This window comes from Symphalangus syndactylus, chromosome 12 (genome assembly GCF_028878055.3).
Source record: "Symphalangus syndactylus isolate Jambi chromosome 12, NHGRI_mSymSyn1-v2.1_pri, whole genome shotgun sequence".
Lineage (NCBI taxonomy): Eukaryota > Metazoa > Chordata > Mammalia > Primates > Hylobatidae > Symphalangus > Symphalangus syndactylus.
In genome coordinates, this window is record NC_072441.2 from 38,469,419 (window position 1) to 38,490,470 (window position 21,052).

Here is a 21,052-nt window from a genome sequence, read left to right on the forward strand (position 1 = left end):
AGGCAGGATAAGGTGAAATAGCTCACCTAAAGTCAGAACTTTCATATTAGGATTTATTCTTCTCTTTTGCCCAGGTGCAGAGGATGATAAACAGCTTTCTCACTGCCCGTGCTGTGTTCATTGTGTTCAGGGGTGAGTCTTGCAGGCTGTGGCTCCTGTGACTATGAGCACCGCTCAAGGACCAGTTTGGACACCCAGCCACTGGGAATAGAGCTCAAGCCACCATGCAGTTAATTGCTGTAGCTGAACCAATATATCCAGACAAAATGAACTATCTAAGATGATGTTCATGTGCACACAGGCACACACCATGCTGTCCCTGAGGGATAGCCCTTTTGCTGTAGGCTTCTTTGAGAACCCCTTTTCCAAGCTCCCTTTCTCACTGCAGTTGGTGACAGGGGAAGAGAACTTTGTGGGGCCAAGTACATCATGCACATGATCCTGTCCTCAGGGAGAGAAGAAAATGAGGCTCCTAGAGCAAGCCCCGCCAAACTGAGCCAGTGCTAGCTCCGTTTACCCAGATATTAAGTTAAACCAATTATATGGTACAATAATTCATCTTCCGAAAATTCACTCTCAGCCTTGGGGAGCTGCGAATAGGATTTCTCCAATGGTTATTGTTGAAGGAGACAGCCTTCTTCTCTCCAGTACGTATGAGCAGAGCAAAAGGTAGGTAGGGCCTGGAAGCAGCATTTTCAGAGCTTCTACTATCTCTCCTGCCGTCAGCACTACTGCCCCCATTCCCCTCACTTTCCTTTGCAGTTTATTAGGGAAAAAAGGGGTTTCTCAGAAGGTGGATGTACATGCACAGGCAGCTTCCAGAAAGTACTCAATGCAACCCTAATATTCTGATTTGGGGTACCTCATGTCTGACCACCCTCCCCCAGCCAGGGTCTGGCAGCAATGGGTTAAGCTAACTATTTTCTGCAGGAATTCCAGGAGAAACACTTTAGACAACTCCTTCCAAACCTCAATGAGAAGAATATCCTGGGACTTCAATGTGGAAGTGATCAATTTCAACCTGCAGGTAAAAAGCTGCTATGGTTTGAATGTGTCCCCTAAAAGTTTTGTGTTGGAAACCTAATCCCTCTGTTCTCATAAATCGATTAATGGTGGCTCCGCTCTCATGAATGAATGGATGTCACCATCGTGGGAGTGGCTTTTTTTGTGAAAGCAATCTGTGGCTTTCTTGCCCTCTTAGCATGTCATGCCCTCTGCTGGGTTTTGATGCAGCAGGAAGGTCCTCACGGATGCCAGTGCCATATTCTTGGACTTCCCAGTTTCCAGAACTGTGAGCTAAATATACTTTTTTTCTTCATAAATTACCCAGTCTGTGGTATTCTGTTATAGCAACAGAAAACGGACTAAAACAAGAGCCATCCAGTTCTGGAGAAAACCAACACCAGCAATCCATCAGTAGCCTGTGATCCAGGGATATGTGAGATGTAGAGTTACTTCATTGCCATTACCATGGTCTCTGAGGTGGTGAGCTCTGGGCTCCTACAGGACTACTGCAGTGGGTCACTTCTGTCTCTTGTTTTTTGTTTTGTTTTTATTTAGTGGGTCATTTCTTGATAGCAGTCTTGCATCTCAGGTGAGTGTTTTTTTCCTCCAGTCCTCACCTGGTGATGTTTATGTGCACAGCACATATCTTGCATGCTAATAGTTAGACCATACCTATCTCTCTCAAAAACAAAACACAAAAACAATGAATAAACTGCAATTGTGTGGGAATAACAGTAAGGATATGCTTGAATTGGGCCTAAATCACATTAGAAAAATAATGCATTCACAAGCATTAATACTGTATTGTAGTTAATTTCCTGCCATACAGCTGTGGGTGAGAACCACTGGCCTGGTCCATGGGATTCGGCTTCTGCTCAGATGCTGTGAGGACTAGAACCTGAACATCGCCTGAAGTCCTCACCACTTCCATTGCCAACTCCATCTCCTAGTGGAATGAACCCTTTGCTTCGTATTTCCAAATGCAGGTTGGCATCCTATACTGCAGATTGGGAGGGCCACATTGCCAATGCACTTTCAGTGATTTGTTACAGACCTCAAAGCAAATGCAATGAAAATTTCATATTTCAAAGTCCCTTTAACTTACAATTAAAGAGCGTCACCTAACCGCCAATTGGAAGTGATTAATTTGGAATGTAATGACATCCTAAATGACACATATTAAGCCAAGAACCTAATTCTATAAACACCTTCCAAACAATAAGTATGTTCAATTAAAATGATACATTCATGGAAAGATGTTGGTATTAGGCAGAACCTATCTGTGTGAAAGGACATTTTTGAGGAAAAAATATGTAAAATCTCATTGCAAGTTGACATTAACCAATGAAGATTTGCAATTAATTTTGATGGTAGAGAAAACTAACTTTAAAACTGATTACTGTTATTTTGTTATGAATTTCATCAATAAGAAAATTGTGGAAATTTGTTTTCTCTCTTGTTATGTAAGTAACTACATTAATATTCTTGATTTTACCTCTCGGTTAGCAAAGCTTAAATATTTATTATCTGGCTCCTGAGAGAAAAAGCTTGCTAACCCAGCTGTAGTCTAATGTATCCTATGTACCTGGAACTGTGTCTACCATATAGTAGACACTCTGTAAACATTCATTGTATGACTCCGTTCTGAAATACATAATAAAAGAGACTAAACATTAGGAATCAGAATGCTTCTTTAACAATTTTAAGTAAATGATATTCTTATTGTAACAATTTTTCAAGAGGTCTAGAGATGTCATCTAAACACTGTCAGTAGCACTAGGGTTCACTTTATATATTTTATTATTTTAAGACATAATCAGCTGGACATAAATCATAAATAACAGCTTTTCAGAAAAACAAGCCAAGTATATTTAATGTATACATTGAGCATAAAACAGTTTCATAAACTTTAAAATGTTAAAATATTCACACACTTATAAATATATATAGAGAGATATATTAGTGTGTGTGTATATGTATGTATGTATATACATGAACAAAAAATTAGGAAGTCAGATGATATTCCACATGTTCTCTGCAGTTTGGGAATAACCTTTAACTCCAGGTAAAATAACTATCCCTGAGTCATCTAAGGACAGGAGCTGCAGTGCCAGGAGAATAAGAGTTTGTCTTGTCCCTTATCTAAGCCAAGGAAGAGGCTGTATATTCCATGTGATCGGAGTCCCCTCCACTTCCCAGAACTTGGCTGGGGAGGAAGTACTTATTAATAAATAAGCATATTATATATTATGTTAGAAATGATCATTACAATAGGAAAAAAGATAAAGCAGAGAAAGGTAAAGGGATATCAGGAATGTCAGGGGTCGGGGGGTTGGTTTGCAATTTGAAGTAGGGTGGTCAGGGTAGGCCTTATTGAAAAGTAGTAAAGATTTGAAGTAGAAAAAATATAAATGGCTAGTGGAAATGGGAAAAAAAATCTTCAAGTTCAGTAGTAAAAGAAAAAAAAAGACAAGAAGAACAAGAGAATATTTTATTTATAAAACCAGCAAAGGTAACAACATAAAAAATACCCAATAGTTCCATCGTGTAGTGCTAGTGGAAGTGTGAATTAATAACATTCTTTCTGAGGATCATTTGACAAAACAGAACAAAAGCCTTAAAATATGCATATTTCTTGGTTTAACAATTCCAATTTCAGGAATTTATCCTAATCAAATAAATAAGCAAGTATGCAAAGATACATTCTTTAAAAATCTTTATTGTCTAACTAGGAAAAATTAAACAATTATTAACCATTCATGCAGTGGACCACCAAGCAACAACTAATAATGATGTAGATCTATATGTATTGACCTAAAAGATCCCCACTAAACGTGTGTGTGTGTGTGTGTGTGTCTGTGTGTGTGAAACCCCCTGGAAACTCTCTGGATACATGCAGGGTGATTCGCCTATATTTTAAAAGTTTTCTTCATGGAATATGGAAATACCATGGGTCGAAAGCAAATGCCATTTGGGGATAAGACTGCCATGCAAAGGACCTTGGACTTCCTGCAAGAGAGAAGAGGGTCATTGCTAGGAGACTCCCCGCATGGTGTCCATGAACATGGAGCCCTGAAACCATGTAGTTTCGGAGGAATGAGCCAACGTTGACATGGTCCTGGCCCACTGGGTGTTGTTCACTCTGTTGATTACTTTTAGAAATTACTTTAGGTAAATGCCATGCTTGACAGTTGGTCTTTAATTTTAAACACAAGCTGCCATTGGTTTGCTTTGATTATTCCATGATTTCAATCACTTTCCCAAAAGTTTGTCTTCCTTAATTTTCCTGTATCAACCAGATGAAGGTGTTCACAGAGGGAAACTCAGAAGAGTGTATTAACAATAGCTCTGTCTACAAGTTGGCCGTTAGACACATTTATAAGGGATCCTGATGATCCAGGAAAGGATCCTGTGCTAACTAATGGGTGCCAAGGGTTCTGGTTTTCGCTCTGCCTTACCGGGCCTCTCAGGTTCACAAGAGTTCTCAGAACAAATCCTTCAAGAGCCAGTCCTTCAAGATGGATCCCAAGTACCTAACTGGGCCAAAATTTTAAAGAGAGCCAAGTGGCCAGGCCATTTGCTGACTAGAGCTCATATATTCAGAGTTTCCCTGGAAACCCCCAACCTCAGTTTAACAGTGGGGCTTTCAGAGCTCACCTAAAGCAGCCAATCAGAGCTCATCTGAAAGAACCAATTAGGGCTCAGTTCTATCCACTAATCAGAATGCAGCTGCATCAACCAATCAGAACTAAGCAAATTTAAAGCCTTCATTTGCATAAAATGGACCTGATTGGGAACCTGAGCATGAACTTTTACTATAAAACCAGGATCCTCCCTTTGTTCTCTGGAAAGTATCTGGTTTACACAGAAAGTTTGTGAACTGTTTCTGAATGAAGTCTTTCTTCCAAATTTCTTTTCAGAGAACTTTTGTTCACAGATCCATGCCAGGGCAGCTATGCTTTTATTCGATTCACCCAGTGGGGCACATGCCAGCTAAATTAGGCTCCTCCCCCGAAATCTAGCCCAAGATAATGAAATGTGGAGATTAACTTAAAATTAATTATGGGGCGGGGGCAGGTGTGGTGGCTCACACCTGTAATCCCAGCACTTTGTGGAATCCCAAAGGAGCCCGAGGCAAGCAGATTGCTTGAGCCCAGGAGTTTGAGACCAGCTTGAGCAACATAGTGAAACCCCCTCTCTACAAAGAATTTTTAAAAATTAGTTGGGCATAGTGGTTTGCGCCAGTGAACCCACTGGGGTGGTCCCAGGAAGCTGAGGTGGGAGGATCTCCTGAACCTGGGCTGGTTGAGGTTGCAGTGAGCCGAGATCGCACCACTGCACTACAGCCTGCGTGACAGAATGAGACCATGTCTCAAAAATAAAAATAAAATTAATTCTGGGGGTAAAGATATCATCATATCAAACAGTAAACTCCATGAAAAGACTGAAATCAACCTGCTCCCCTGGCAAACCTCTAAATGACAGGCAGGAATAGTGGCGCGGTTTGTATTTTGCGAGCTCTGTCCTTTCTACTTCAGAAAGGATTTCCAATGACAATAGAGATGACTTAAAATACCAAAAGGATCAATATTCTAGAGAGTTGCACATGAAATAGGGAAGGCTGACTCAAGAGGGCTGATTCTCGCTCCCTAACTAGTCCACACCCTTTGAGTGGGCCAAGAGAACACAGCAAAGGTGATGGAATGGACGTGGTTACGTATGTGTTGGACATGTCCATGATTGCCGGCATGGGATTGCATACATAAGATGGTAGGATGTGTCTTGTTGGAGTCTCTTGTTGCTGGCTTTGGCAAAGCAAGCCAAAATGCATGGGCCACCTCTGTGGGCATAGTCAAGTGGCAAGGAATTGTGGGTGACCTCTAGGATCTGAGGGCAGCTCCCCCACCCCACCGCACCGCATAGCTAGAGATAAACTGAAGCCCTCCATTCTACAGCTGCAAAGAACCGGATTTTGCAAACAACCTAGGTGAGCTTGGAAGCAGGGTCTTTCCCATGGAGCCTCAGTGGAGACCACAGCCTGGGCTGACATCTTGATTGAAGCCTTGTGAGATCCCCCTGAGCAGTGGACCCAGGTAAGCTGTGTACAGGCTGCTGACCCATAGGAACTGTGAAATAATGTGTTATTATAAGCCTCCAAGTTTGTGGTAACTTGTTAATGCTGCAATCGAAAAGGAATATAGTGAACTATGGGGAAATGAAAGCTCCAGAAAAGGTATAGGTGCATTGAGATAAACAGATGGTTAATTAAGTCAACATCACTATGCTATAGGGAAATGCAGTTTTAATTTTATCTTGGGGTCTTTGACTTTCTTTTCTGTGTTCACATAGCATTTTTTAACATGCTACACCTCACATGGTAACTATTTTAGTGTCTGTTTCACCAAACTAAGTTTCTTAATAATAGCAACCATATCATGGAAAAGAGGATGGAATTTAATGACAACAAAAAAAGTATTCCTGTAAGTACTGTTAGAAAATAAGTTGCTTTCGCTTAATGGAAATAGAGTTTTTTCCCTTTAAATATTCTTTCTAGGTCCACTAGTAGAGCTGTGAAGTCCACTACGAAAGCCTACCCGCGGCTACTGAGGCCTTGAAAGGTGGCTGGTCTACACTGAGATGTGCTGTAAGTATAAAATATACACTGGATTTCAAAGATTGAGTATGAAAAAAATGTAAAATCAGCTGGTAATTTTACATTGATTATAGTTTGAAATGATAATAGTTTAGATATATTGAGTTAGATAAAACCTATTATTAAAATGAATTCCACCTGCTTAATTTTACCTTTTTTAACATGGCTCATAAAAAATGGAAACTTACCTGTGTTGACAGTGTGGCATGTCTGACAACAGGTGATCTAAATGGTCAGGTCCTGGCTGAGCCACAGCTACAGTCACTTGGGCATGGGGACCCAGCATTTTCCACGGCAGGTCACCATCGTGCCAGAAGAGCTGTTTCTGAAGCAAAGAAGCATCAGTTCAATACAAATCCAGCAACAGCTGTCCATTCAACATCCCAGCCTAAATTTTTCTCTCTCAGCCTTACACATGTTCTACCATGGTTTAGGTGGATACCAGACTCCTGATCTTTCAGGTGTACTTCTGATCTTAAATATCAATTTTGCCCTATCGTTCTGATGAAATACACATGTCTGATGAAATTTTTGAATAAGAACATATATGCTTACTTTTCTATGTCACAGAGCACGTTGGGTTTTTAATAATCTATAGATGAGTTAATTCTATTTTTTCTCTCTTTTTAGCTCCAGGCATTTTTTTAAAGTTTTAATTTTAAAAAGGCACAGAGAAACCTAGATTTTGGAGGCCCGATTCATATTGCATTTCTTGCAGAAAGCCTTTTTAGACTAGTATAACCAGGAGATATTACACTCAAGCTGCTATGAACAATTAACTTTTTGGTGGGTTACACATGGCTATTATCACCGTCCTCTAAGGACCAAAATGTCAAAGCCAACAGTGGACTTCGGCTGCCAGCAGAAACTTATTCTAGATATGACAGCCGCCCAGCACTACCGACTATGAGACACACCAATCAGAGCGTGGTTACTGAACAGCTGGGGACTGCTGCTGGTCTCTCCCGAAGCTCTCCAGGGAGCACTACGGGGTTTCCCCACAGGCCCACATTCACCCAACATGGCCGTGAGCTGCCGAGGGACACCACCAATGATGGCAGTACAGACTCATCATTAGCAGTTTGCCAGGGGTCCAGTTTTAGTTCTTCTTCCTGGGATAATTCACTCATTATCTAGAACTAACCTGATTAAAATAATGCTAGTGCCTCTGTCCATTTTCTTGATATTAATAATGGTAGGGATGAATAAACCTTCATGTCGATTAAATGTAGAAAACAGAAATGAATTCTTCCTGAGGTCCAGCTTAGTCATGTGTATGATGGTAAAAGATTTGCCTTCCAATAAGGGCAATATATTGAGTCCTACGATGGATCTCAACTCTGAAACTAATTTTCAGTTAGGATATACTTTCCAATTTCCTGAAAAGCATGCATATGTCAGAAAGGTTCCCAGTATAAAAGTGTATTTTCCCAGATGGCTCAAGAGGGACCACGTGCTCAGCTTGGAGAGAAAGAGGAAATTTACAAAAGCATAAAACATGGTTCTGTTTTTCTCAGGGACCTTAGTTAAGGCAGAAAAATAAACTCACATAGCAAATGCAAATGAAAGAACTTCATACCCACACATCCAAACACCAGGACTGGTGCATTAGTCTCCTAAGAGCCCTTCTTGCCCTCAGATCTGTTTCCCTTAGGTCATTCTCAGAACTGCCAAGTGGATTATTATTTAAAATGTGAGTCATCTTTTCACTCCTCTGTATTACATCCCTCAGTGTTTCTAGGAAATGCCTTCAGGATAATGCCCCAGCTCCCCTTCAGGGATCAGATTCCAGACTTCCTTGCCGGCCTGGTGTCTGGTCCCCTGCTTTGCCCTTTATGCTACCCAAAACCCCACTGTGAGTGGTGCCCTGGACATATCCCTCCTGGTTCACTCCTACTTATCCTTTAAGATACAGCTCAGGACACACAACCATCCTCCCACTCTCATGAGGGACTGAGGAATTCCCCTCCACTGCACTCTCTCCAGGGAGATACCCACTCAAGACACAATCAATTACCTGGGTGTCTCCTTTTATACTGAGTTATCATGAGGGCTCAGGACACAGCAGGTGCTCAATAAATATTGGTTAAATTAACTTAGGAAATGCAGAGGAACCCTCCTTAAAGTTACTAATGACCACAACACTGCCAGCGTTTTTCTATATATTGTTTTCTTTATAACATTTGAACTTTCTTGGAATTCTCTCCTTCCTAAGGGTGGCTTTTTTTTTCTTTCTTTCTCTTTGAGATGGGGTCTTGCTCTGTCACCCAGGCTGGAGTGCAGTGGTGCTATCAACACTGCACTGCAGCCTCAACCTGATCTCCTGGGCTCAGGTGATCCCCGCTTCAGCCTTCTGAGTAACTGGGACTACAAGCACACCACCATGCCTAGCTAATTTTTGTATTTTTTATAGAGGGAGGGTTTCACTATGTCGTCCAGGCTTGTCTCAAACTCCTGGGCTCAAGCGATCCACCTGCCTCAGCCTCCCAAAGTGCTGGGATTACAGACAAGAACTACCATGCCTGGCCTTGATCTCTTCTTGATATTGACTCTCGACTCTCTGTCTCTTCACTCCATAAAAGAGCCTTTGCTTCCATATTTGCCTTTTCTTTTTTTTTTTTCTTTTCTCTTCTTTCTTTCTCAAGTAGAGACAGGGTCTCACTCTGTTGGCCAGGCTGGAGTGCAGTGGTGTGATCATAGCTCACTGCTGCCTTGAACTCCTGGGCTCAAGCAAACTTTCTGCCTCAGTTTCCCAAGTAGCTGGGACTATAGGCACATGCCACCATGCCTGCACATTTGATTTTTGAATGCCAGTGATATCCAAGTCTCTACCTTCTGCTTCTCATTCTACCATCTATCTCTTTTTTTGTGACCTCATATATGCCCCTAGCTTCAGTAGCCACTTATCTATTGGCTGTCAGATCTCAGTAATAGCCACTTATGTGTTGGCTCTTAGATCTCAATATCTATCCCAGACCTCTCTGTTGCGCTCCAAACTTATATATCCAATTGCCAACAGTAGGCATTCACATGGGTAGGCACTGCATGCCTACCTGAGGACCCCTAATAAAAACCCAAGTTCATCCACGCGAACTTGAATGGCTCAGAGACCCTTAAATTCAACATGTCCAGAACAATTCATTATCCCGGTGTTAGGGGTCCCTAAGATCACCCTTAAGTTTGATGAACTCACATGAACTAGAAGGACTCACAGGACTCAGAAAAGCTGTTATACTTGTGGTCATGATTTGTTACCGCAAAAGGATACAGATTAAAATCAGCAAAGGGGCAGGCACCTGAGAAAAGTCTTGGAGAAAGCAAGCACAAACTTCCAGGTATCCTCTCCCAGTGGAGTCGCAGCAATATGTGACAATACATGTGAAGTGTTGCCACAGAAGTTCACCCAAGACTTGGTGCTCAGGATTTTTATTGTTTTTATTGGGGGTTACAGGTAGGTATGCAGTGCCTACCCAGGTGACTGATCTCAGCTACTCAGACTCCAGCCCACAGGCGAAAAAGGCATTCACCATAAATCACATTGTTAGGATAAACTTACCTAGTCACACCGGTACAGCGTGGCCCAAGGCCTCAGGCATGCAAAAGCACTCTTAGCAGGCAGAATGTGTAAGACTCAGAGGTCATTTTCCAATCCTGAAGACAGACCTTTGCTGGGGTTAACACACAGGCAACCCAGGTCTGCTGACTAGGCTATTTCCTGCTCAATCCCCTAAAGCTGTTCTTCTGTAAGCCCTTTCATCCACCGCTATCTGAGCCAGAGATTGTTTTACTTAACACCGGCATCCAATCAGAGTCTAGCCGTAGGACCATGCCTTCCTCTCAATCACTTCTTTTTTTTTTTTTTTTTTTTTTTTTTTTTTTTTTTTTTTGAGACGGAGTCTCGCTCTGTCGCCCAGGCTGGAGTGCAGTGGCACGGTCTCGGCTCACTGCAAGCTCTGCTTCCTGGGTTCACGCCATTCTCCTGCCTCAGCCTCTCCGAGTAGCTGGGACTACAGGCGCCCGCAACCACGCCCGGCTAATTTTTTGTATTTTTAGTAGAGACGGGGTTTCACCGTGGTCTCGATCTCCTGACCTCGTGATCCGCCCGCCTCGGCCTCCCAAAGTGCTGGGATTACAAGCGTGAGCCACCGCGCCCGGCCTCCTCTCAATCACTTCTTGCTTGGATTACTGCAACCTGGTCTCATCTCCATTTTGCTTTCTTTTCAGCAATTCTCCATATGGAATTAGAATTGTGATAAATGCTATGACAGAAGGATATGCAGTTAAAGCGTTTGTAATAAATGCTTTAATAAAGGGATACTCACAATGATATGACAAGGAGAGAGAGGAAACACTCTGGGTCACAGTTGTGCTTGACCAAGTACATCACTAAGCCTTCAGGTTAAATATGAAACTTCTTGAATCTGAGACCCGTTTAACCTGGCTCCTCTCTACCCCTCCCACTGGTCTCCCACACCCTTCACTTTGTTCATACGAAACCGTTTGTAATTTCCCTGAAGGTCATTTGGTTTCATACCTCTGACCTTGTATGTTCTGTTCCCTCTATCTATACTGTTCACTCTTCAATACTTAGCTCAAGCATCCTCTCTGACCTCCTATTCCGCAGGCTAAACATGCTTCTCCCCCTCTTCCCTGCCTCAGAGCCCTCCAAAACCTTTATTGGAGCACTTACTCGGGTGCCTTAAGTGACCCATTGGCTTGTTTCCCCCAGGAGTTTGTTAGTTTCTGAGGACAATGGCCAAGTCACCTTCCATGTTAGAATCCCAGCACCTAGCACAGCAATCCTAATAAGTACTCAATAAACATTTCCTAATGAATAAAAGGGAGAAAGTTCAATTCTGAGAGCAGAGTTGTGACTGCCCCCCTACAGAGTCAGAAAAAGCTTTATAGATGTAAGAACCATTTAAGCTGATATTAAAGGAAAATGAAATTTCATCAATTTTTTATTTGTGCATAACCAAAACTTAATTGAAAAACACCAAAATAGGAGATCACTGCTGCATACCTTACAAAATCAAACACACTTACTTATCTTGGTAGATAAACCAGAATTACTGAACTTATGATAAGGCTTTCTGGGACATAACACAAATTCAGGATGTTGTGTGGATCATTAGTGTTGCTTTCTTCTAAATGAACACTCTTCTGTGAGCTTGGTGTTTTGTCCTGTAGGCTGGCACAACACTGTTGAATAACCTACACAAAGATCCACTGTCTAAATGTAACTGCCAAATGGGTCCATTTTGCCCACTGCCTATATAGAACCAATTTATCAAGACAGAGGCACTGCAACAGAGAAAGAGTTTAATTCACACAGAGGCAGCTGAACAGGATACTGGAGTCTTATTGTGACTCAAATCAGCATCCCTGAAAATTTGGAGGCTAGGGTTTTTCAAGGATGGTTTGGCAGGCAAGGGAATGGGTGCTGCTGGTTGGTTGGGGGTGCAATCAGAGGGGTGTGCAGTTTGCTTCTTGGTGGGGCCACAGGACTGGTTGGCGGGTCCAAGTGGAGCCATGGTAGTCAGAAATACCAAAGCCTGAAAAGACATCTCAAAAGACCAATCTTAGGTTCTACAATAGTGATGTTATCTGCAGGAGTGATTGGGGGAAGTTGCAAATATTGTGACCTCCAGAATAATGGCTAGTAATTGTTCAGGTCTACACCTTAGGAGAGTTCGTGCTCCTCTCATCCACCTAACCTGGTGGTCTTTGCTTTACAAAGGTGGTTTAGTTTTGGGGAAGGGCTGTTATCATTTAAACTATAAATTTCTCCCCAAGTTCGCTTGGCCCAAGCCCAGGAATGACAAAGGCAGTCTGGAGATTCAAGGCAAGATGGGAGTTGATTAGATCAGATAGATCCCTTTCACTGTCATTGTTTTTTCATTGTTATAATTTTTGCAAGGATGGTTTCATAGGCATGGCTGAAAAGCATGGTAATCTTGTGGCAACTAGGACATGTTATATCCACAAAGTAAGAATTTGAACTTTTCACTGGCCATTTCTTTTCTTTTCCTTTTCCAAGGATGGATGCAGTAAATCTCTAGCCAAAGGCATGTTGATCCTTTCTCAAGGTCAGCCCGTCCAGACCTGTCAGGCAACACCCCTGGTGAGCAGCATGCAATCAGGCACTTGCAAGTTCATCAGATTCAGTAGAAAATGTGCCATGAAATGATTCCTGGTGTTCACATGCCCTCTTCACCACGTATTAGCTGTGTGGCACTGGGCAAGTTTACCTTTCTTTGCATCAGTTTTCTCGTCTATAAAGTGAGTATAACAATAGCTTCTGCATAGAGAATTGTTGCGAAGTCAAAGAAATGGCTTATTAAGGCTTAGTGTGGTGCCTGCCACAGCAAGGGCTTGATGTATTTTTGACGGTTGTTTTTAATTTTTAAACTTTCTGTCCCTCAAATAATAGTTTGTTACAGATGTGTAGAATCAGGAAAGCTGGCATGGAATTTTGAGAGGCTATCAGCCGTCAGCATATGATAAGTGGAGGGACAAAAGGCGCTCTTTTTCATCAGCTCTGCTTTAATACAACAATGTATATCCCTAAAAACCATGTTTTGCAGAATTACAGTAAAAATCACAGGACCTATGGGGAAAATGGAGTTAGGTTCACAGCATTAAAAAGTTTCATCAGGGCCGGGCATGGTGGTTCATGCCTTTAATCCCAGCACTTTGGGAGGCCGAGGCAGGTGAATCACGAGGCCAGGAGATCAAGACCATCCTGGCTAACATGGTGAAACCCTGTCTCTACTAAAAATACAAAAAAATAGCCAGGTGTGGTGGCGGGCACCTGTAGTCCCAGCTACTCGGGAGGCTGAGGCAGGAGAATGGCATGATAAAAATGAAGACAAGTGCTTCGGAAATAAAAAGGCAATGTGATTTTTAAAATTCCAGTTAAAATTTTTCATGGTTTAAGATCAAAATAGCTTCTTTAGAACATATGTGCCAAGGCTTTGTGTGGCTAGTTGTTGTATTTCTAGTTTTCTTTGGGGCATTAACACAGAATCGGAAAAACTGTTTGGAAAAGTTTAATTTCACTGAGATCTAATTGATAGAGATTTTCCTTATTTATTTTTTATTTATTTATTTTTGAGACAAAGTCTCGCTCTTGTCCCCGAGGCTGGAGTACAATGGCGTGATCTCGGCTCACTGCAACCTCCAACTCCTGGGTTCAAGCAATTCTCCTGCCTCAGCCTCCCGAGTTGCTGGGATTACAGGCGCCTGCCACCACGCCCGGCTAATTTTTGTATTTTTAGTAGAGAATGGAGTTTCACCATGTTGGCCAGGCTGGTTTCAAACTCCTGACCTCAGGTGATCTGCCTGCCTTGGCCTCTCAAAGTACTGGGATTACAGCTGTGAGCCACCGCACCCAGCCTTCCTTATTATTTAATACCTCTTTGCTTAAAAGGAATAACATTACAAAACCAAATCAACTAGTTATTAAGGTAAAAGATTTTCAAGATAAAAGAAACTAAAAGTGGTTAGAAATTAAATTGATATTCCACAAAAGCTTTATACTCTTGGGTGACTATGATAATTGCATTTCATTGAGCCTCTTCACTAATTAAAAATGTGAAATACAAGTTTGGTTTGAAATAATAGTTCTGGGCTGAGAATTACAGAAGAAAAAATTCTCAAGGTAGGGTAAATAAATTATAGCATGTTACAGTCAAGTAAAAACTATACTTAGAGGTTAACAAAACCAGCCATAGTAGTCATGGCTAAGCACTAGCAGAGTCTAATCCTAGGGAACTCAGCCATCTGATCCTATGCCTGGCTGGGATGAACAATTGACCACCTCGGTTTAGACATCATATATAATAGAAAATTGGATCCAAAAGCCAGAATGGAGGGTAGGTTCTTGTTATCAGTTTTAGGGTTCTAGGGAATATGCAAATATTTATTTTCTAATGAGTACGCTGGGCTGGGGTGTGGTTTGCTTTAATAGAACACTGTAAACAGGAATGAAACTGTCATGACAGACCAGAAACAAGAAAATCTATCTAAATGCAGATGCAACAGGGAAACTAGAAAATATCCAGCTGCCCTACATCAGCCATTTTCCTTCTAAAACTGAGTGAAAATATTCACGTTCTTTAATTCTACTATTTTATTTTTCATGATAAAATGTCTGCAAAAGGTGACTGAACCTTTTGGACAAAATGAAGTATTTCTGGTCACTGTGACTGTAGCTACAGTGGGACACGGCACACAAACTGCCAAGAATGAACAAAATGGCAGGCCAGAAAAACACAGGCTGGCCAGAGGCGGTGGCTCACGTCTGTAATCCCAACCCTTTGGGAGGCCAAGCGGGGCGGGTCACTTGAGCTTGGGAGTTCGAGACCAGCCTGTCCAACATGGTGAGACCCCATCTCTATAAAAAATACAAAAAACTAGCCAGGTGTGGTGGCGCACATCTGTAGCCCCAGCTACTTGGAAGCCTGTGGTAGGAGGACTGCTTGAGCCCAAGAGAGCAAGGCTGAAGTGAGACAAGATGGCGCCACTGCACTCCAGCCTGGGTGACACTGTCACACACACACACAAATTGCAGGTGATCTAGACATATCTTCAGATTACTCAATGGCCTTTAGAGTATCATAAACTACTAAATTAGCTATTTCAGTGAAATCCTTAATATTTTAATTGCAAAAAGGTAGTGGTCCAACCCTGAATAGATCTGCCATGGTAACCAATCACAAAAAAATGAGGCCAAGTCTTGCACATGGACCAAATGAGCACCACTTTTGATGTAGATTATAGGTGGCAGCTAATGGGTGAAGAATTTCACTTAGAAAGCCCTACAAGCAGGCACTGCAGCAGTGTGGGAAATGGTGGAAGTTTAGCAAACCTAAGATATGGGTTAAAGTCTGGTCTTATCACTTAATAGCAGTTATGTGACCTTGGGTTCATTATTTAACACTTGAGTCTGTTATCAACTCTAAAAATAGGAAGGTTAAGATTCCCTGACAGTTGAAAAATAAAAGTGTTCTGCACACTGTAAGATATTTTAATAACTAAATGAGTAAAACTACCATTTGAACATTCAGAAACTTGTATTATAAAAAGGTTAGAAAGTGTGAGAAGCTTTAAAATACATTCCTCCCCAAAATTAAGAATATTTGCTTTAATAATCAGCAATAAACCCCTCGCAGAGTAATATGCATGGACGAAACATCTAGCATCAACTACATCCGGTAGCAGACTGTAAGTGCTCACCAAATAGCTACATGTTCTATACCTCCCAGTCTTGTGTGCAGTGAGGCTGTAGGTGGAAGGCATGTCTCTTTCAGGTCTGGCCCTTAAAAATATCCTACACCATCTGCTAGTCTGCTCGCTCTCTGATTCGGCGATGTTGGAGACCATGCGTTCCAGATGGCATAGCTAAAAATGGAGGATTGCCCAGTCCACACTGGACATTTCATGAGCATAAATTTTAGTAAGCCACACCGACTTAATGTTTAATTGCAGCATTACCTACTCTATCGTGATACTCTATATGCAAGGAGTTGAGATAGGGCTGGAAATACACATGCATAAAGATTCATGGCAAGGTTCCTACCCTCTTGAGAAAGAGGAGTTTTAGGATTCTAACCCCAAATTTATAGTCCATTCATTCCAGTAAAGAAATGTGTTAAGTTTCATCAGTATTTTATATTTCTCATCAACAAATATTCTGTGCTGTTAAGCATTATACTAGGTACATGTATTTCTGAAGCTCAAATATATGAATGAGGTGCATCTTTATCAGGAGATTCATATGTCACTGACATTACAGTACTTCCTGAGCTCTCAGGAATCCATTATTTGTAAACGTTCAAAAAAACCTGTCATTTGATTTTATATGTATCAAATAATTTAATCAATATCCACCCACTCTAATTTACATCCAGCTTGAAAAACACTGTATTTAGAAAAAGAATGAGTGAGCGATTTCATTATCCTTATCTGCATGGACCAAATCTTTGGGAATGCTTTTTCTACTAGATAATAATACATGTTCTTGAGGAGAGAAAATCCTACGCTGCTTTGCAGGTCAACATTTTGATTGTAGAAAACAAAATCTAGCAAACAGTAGTTACTGTTACATAGCACTTCACAAAAGAAATAATGCTAAGACTTATACATGGAAGCCTAGCCACATTACTGCTAAGAAACCAATGTGGCCTGGAGCAGACCCATCAGTCCATGTTTTATGAACAGACTGAATGTGTCACTAGCATCCACCATTGTTTATTACAATGTAGGTTTAATAGTTGGTCTTCCACTCAGCTCAGATTCTCAATAGCAGACAGGGTACTTATTTGTCTTCGTATCGCCAAGGATTGGAAAGTAGTAGTAAGCCTTGACATACAGCAGGTACTTCATAAATGCTTATCAAAAGACTGAAAAAGGACAAAAATAGGGAAAAGTATATTTACTAGACTTCCATAATCCATACTTTAAATCCAATCTAGAAATAACGTGACTTATATTAGGCAATATACTTTGAAGATTTGTACAACAGCGTTATCACAGCAGGGTCTTGCTAACTCACAAATTTAGCATACATGCTGCAAAATACATCTCTCCTGGAGTCCCAGGGGCATTCAAATGTTCCACCAGGGGCAGTCAAGACTAGATTCACGGTGCTCTCTTCATCATGCACACGAAATGTGTTTTCCCATAACACCGTATTATCTCAACTCTATGAACAATTCTGGTTAGCTAAGGTAGGCAGTATAGAACTCTTTCCAAATAACAGTATTTCAATTATGCCATGTAAGTAAACAATTTGCTGTGAACTGTCCTGTGTATCTAATCATTTAATACATTGCTTCTATAAGAAAATACTATTTGTTAAATTTTAGTCATAATTTAATATCATTGTTTCTCATCATAGACTGCAGATGCAAACAGTTAATAGTGAACAAAATGTTTATCTCAATTTTTGACATTTTTATGCTTTGAAAATTCAGAATGGATCAAAACAAATGAAGTACAAAATATTTCAGATTTACATAGTGATAAACAAGAAAGCACTTAAGATTATCAGGAGGACTTACAAATGGAAGTACATTCTAGAACCATCATCTATCATGGCTAAATGTGAGATTAGCACAGCTGTATTATTCGTACATTGCAAACACCTAGAAAGAGATGGGAAACAAAATCCTAGGAGTTTTGTGTGTGGAGTCCCGGGTTTTCCAACAGACATCATTCCAACATTCTGAGATTAGGGTGACTGGGGATCATTTTGGAGTTGGAATGTTCAACAAAAGTCATGTTGTTAGGTAAAATGTACAACTTCTGGATCTATGCAGACATCGAAGGTGCAACGAGTCTGGCTTTTACTCTGCTGTTTCTTTCACACTTTAGATTTTAAAGTAAGTCTCAAGGAATTTTTCTTTCCAGTTTGAGAACTCAACTCACTTTAAAACGGAAACACACAACAAAAAACAGATGCTGCTTTCTAGAACTCCACTGTCATGAAATATAGTATTTGCTAAAATAAGAGATTTACTTTAAAAATCAGAGTGCTTATTTCTTGCAAAGTACACCGTGGAAAACCCTCGGGGGAAAATTCTTGACAAATGTATCCATTAACTGTATTTAAAATTTGATTGCCTTTTTTGACCATGTTATTGCTAAACAGCAAAACAAACAAAAACAAAAACAACAACAAAAAGCCTATATCCCAGCTAGATTTCCTCCTTTAGAATATGGTAGTGTCTTCGATATTTTGTACAATGTGTAGTACTTTAAATAGTAAAGAAGTGACCATGCATCAAGCTGAAGGTAGTGAGTGACTAATGCTCAAGAGCTAGCTCTTTAAAACTATAAATATGGTTACTATATTATGAGTATATCCACTAATGTCTCATAAGATACTCTTAATTATATCCTATCAGCCCTGAAAAAATGGCTGCTGCTATGCAACTCCAAAGAGTTACATAGTTACGTATAGTGAATGGATAACACAAATAGGTGATTTTTTCTTTTTTTTTTTTTAATAATATGAATTTAAAATAGCCACAAACAGCATGAGTGCATGTAAGTGGCTGAACTGCCAGTACAGGGGAAGGTAAATGGGCCTAAACTACGATACCTAGCAAGGGTTGGATTTGTGCAGGCTTCTATGTACAGAGACAAGCAGGGTTAGGCACTTAAAGCTTTTTGATGAAAATCCCGGGAAAGAGCTGAGCCTACATTTATTATTATTACTATCAAAACAACAACATACTTTTCATGAAGAAACATGCATCAGAAACATTACAGAGACTGAAGAGAGCCTAAGAGTTTTCTGAAAATGAAATGACGGTTTTCCAGAGTATCATCTCAATTATAAAATTTGATGGTTTTATATTACCGTATTTCTTTAGTGGTAAATACCTCATTAAAAAATTATTAAAAAAGTATTGACAATACAAAGCCCTAGTTAGTATACAGATATTACTATACTGGTACCCATCTCGTAAGGAAAATATCACCATCTAGATATCTTAAATATCTTCTATCATCCAATATCCTAAACCAATTTCTTAAATTGTTTTATTCAAAGGTACTTTTGTTGTCTTGCCCCTATTCCTCTATCATCAATAGTCCTTTTAAAAATTATAATATCCTACATATACAAAATAAAAATCTAATGTCATAAAAATCTCAAAAATGTAATGTTAGTAGTGTTGGTTATCTAAAGAACTCAGCTTCACGGAATACCTTTCAATATTTATTGCCCAGATGTATTAAAAAGAATTCTTAAATGTAATGCATCAATGGTCCTAATACATCTGTAAACAGAATACCACTAAAAAAATTTTACTGGCATGAAATACTATACTTATGGTTGTGTGAAACTTTTAAATCTTAAAGCCTCTTAACATAATCACGTATATCTATGTATAAAACATACATAAATTTCACTTTATTTAAAACATACGAAAGAGGTAATTTCAAATCACACTAAACATAATAAATATAGAACTCACTTTGTTAAAAATCTACAGTATACATTCAAGTAAAGGCTAAACTTCCAATGCCAACTATATTTGAGACAAAATTAAACATTTACAATAATCAGTTTCCTAAAAGTGCTATTTTTAATACCTATAAGAGGAAACTCATTCTAGTGCTTTTGTTTCCATCCAAACATCTATACATTCCTTTATTCACAGAACCAGATGCTTCTGTTACTAAAAATACATATCCAAAGCTTTTATATCCTTTTAAATAGATTTAAGATTTCAACTCTTTGGGGGAAGACAGGGAAGTCCAAACAAACAACTTAGACCATCTGAAGTTATTAGAGATAATTGACTTTATTATCTCTAATTGACACCCTGTTTCAACTTAGATGTGAAATTTGATGAACACGTTAATGAAAAAAATTCCAGTCCACATGTCTAAGGTAAATCATCTTTTTCTACATGAGAATTTGTGTAGCTCAAGGAGCATCCACTATAGCAACCTTCCTGTGATCCAGGTCTTGATGCTACACTCCATTTTTGATTTGTACATTCTCCTCCAACCTGATTTGGTTTAATTTCTTCAGCAGTTATATTCAGTACATTGATTGAACTGTTGGGAAAAGAAAGGCAGATCTTAGTGACTATCCTCTCCTTTTATACTTTAACGTCATAATGTGGCAATCTTAAAAAAAATTAAGTTCCTTTTAATTCTAAAAATCTAGGCCAAAAATCTAATTTAAAATTTTACTTGGAAAAAAAAAAAAAAAAACGGCTGGAAACAGTGGCTCACACCTGTAATCCTAGCACTTTGGGAGGCTGAGGCAGCCGAACTGCTTGAGCCCAGGAATTCAGGACTAGCCTGAGTAACATGGTGAAACCCTGTTTCTACAAAAAATTAGCTGGGAGTAGTAGTGCATGCCTAGTTTAATCATTTGTACAAGGGATTCTGATGACCAAATTACTATAAATTTATTTACCAACACTTATAGTAATTCGGTCATCAGAATCCCTGTACAAATGATCAAACTAAGTTTTTTAAGTAACTTATGCACAAGTCTCCTTGCCTGGAATCTAAGGCACAGCCTTTATATAAAATTCCATTCTACAGTGAAGGCACAGCCTTTATGTAAAATTCCATTCTACAGTGAAGGAACAATGAGGATGTTGTAGAAATCAGCTACAAATACTCCTAATTATTTTGTTGTAATATTAATATAAACCGAGATCCAAAATGCTTCAGGAGCAAGAGAACCAAGTTTATCAAATAATTTAAAATGTGAAGAACCAAGTCAGGATGCACAGCTTCTCTATTAGTTATAAAACTTTTTTCTGTTTGTTTTATTCTTAGAGGCTAGTTAACAATGAATACCTTGAATTCCTTTAAGCTCCAAAATTGTTTCTATGCCACTGATGTTGTTTAGTGGAG

At 39.9% G+C, this 21,052-nt stretch overlaps 2 protein-coding genes across 7 annotated transcripts in view; both read right to left on the reverse strand.

Annotated features, from left to right (window-relative positions):
• Positions 1-3,482: 3,482 nt before the first annotated feature.
• The window catches only part of LOC134733690 (putative uncharacterized protein encoded by LINC01555), a 56,582-nt gene continuing 39,012 nt past the window's right edge, over positions 3,483-21,052 (reverse strand). The window contains exons 2-3 of the mRNA XM_063624199.1: positions 6,847-6,983; positions 3,483-6,131 (exon numbers count right to left, since the gene is read on the reverse strand). Coding sequence (XP_063480269.1) covers positions 5,858-6,131; positions 6,847-6,944 — 372 coding nt within the window. The 5' untranslated portion in view covers positions 6,945-6,983 and the 3' untranslated portion in view covers positions 3,483-5,857. The remainder of the gene's footprint in view (positions 6,132-6,846; positions 6,984-21,052) is intronic.
• Positions 12,674-21,052, reverse strand: part of SSX2IP (SSX family member 2 interacting protein) — a 47,240-nt gene continuing 38,861 nt past the window's right edge. For all 6 annotated transcript variants that reach the window (XM_063624195.1, XM_063624194.1, XM_063624193.1 and 3 more), the window contains one exon: positions 12,674-20,236. In XM_063624195.1, coding sequence (XP_063480265.1) covers positions 20,062-20,236 — 175 coding nt within the window. In that variant the 3' untranslated portion in view covers positions 12,674-20,061. The remainder of the gene's footprint in view (positions 20,237-21,052) is intronic.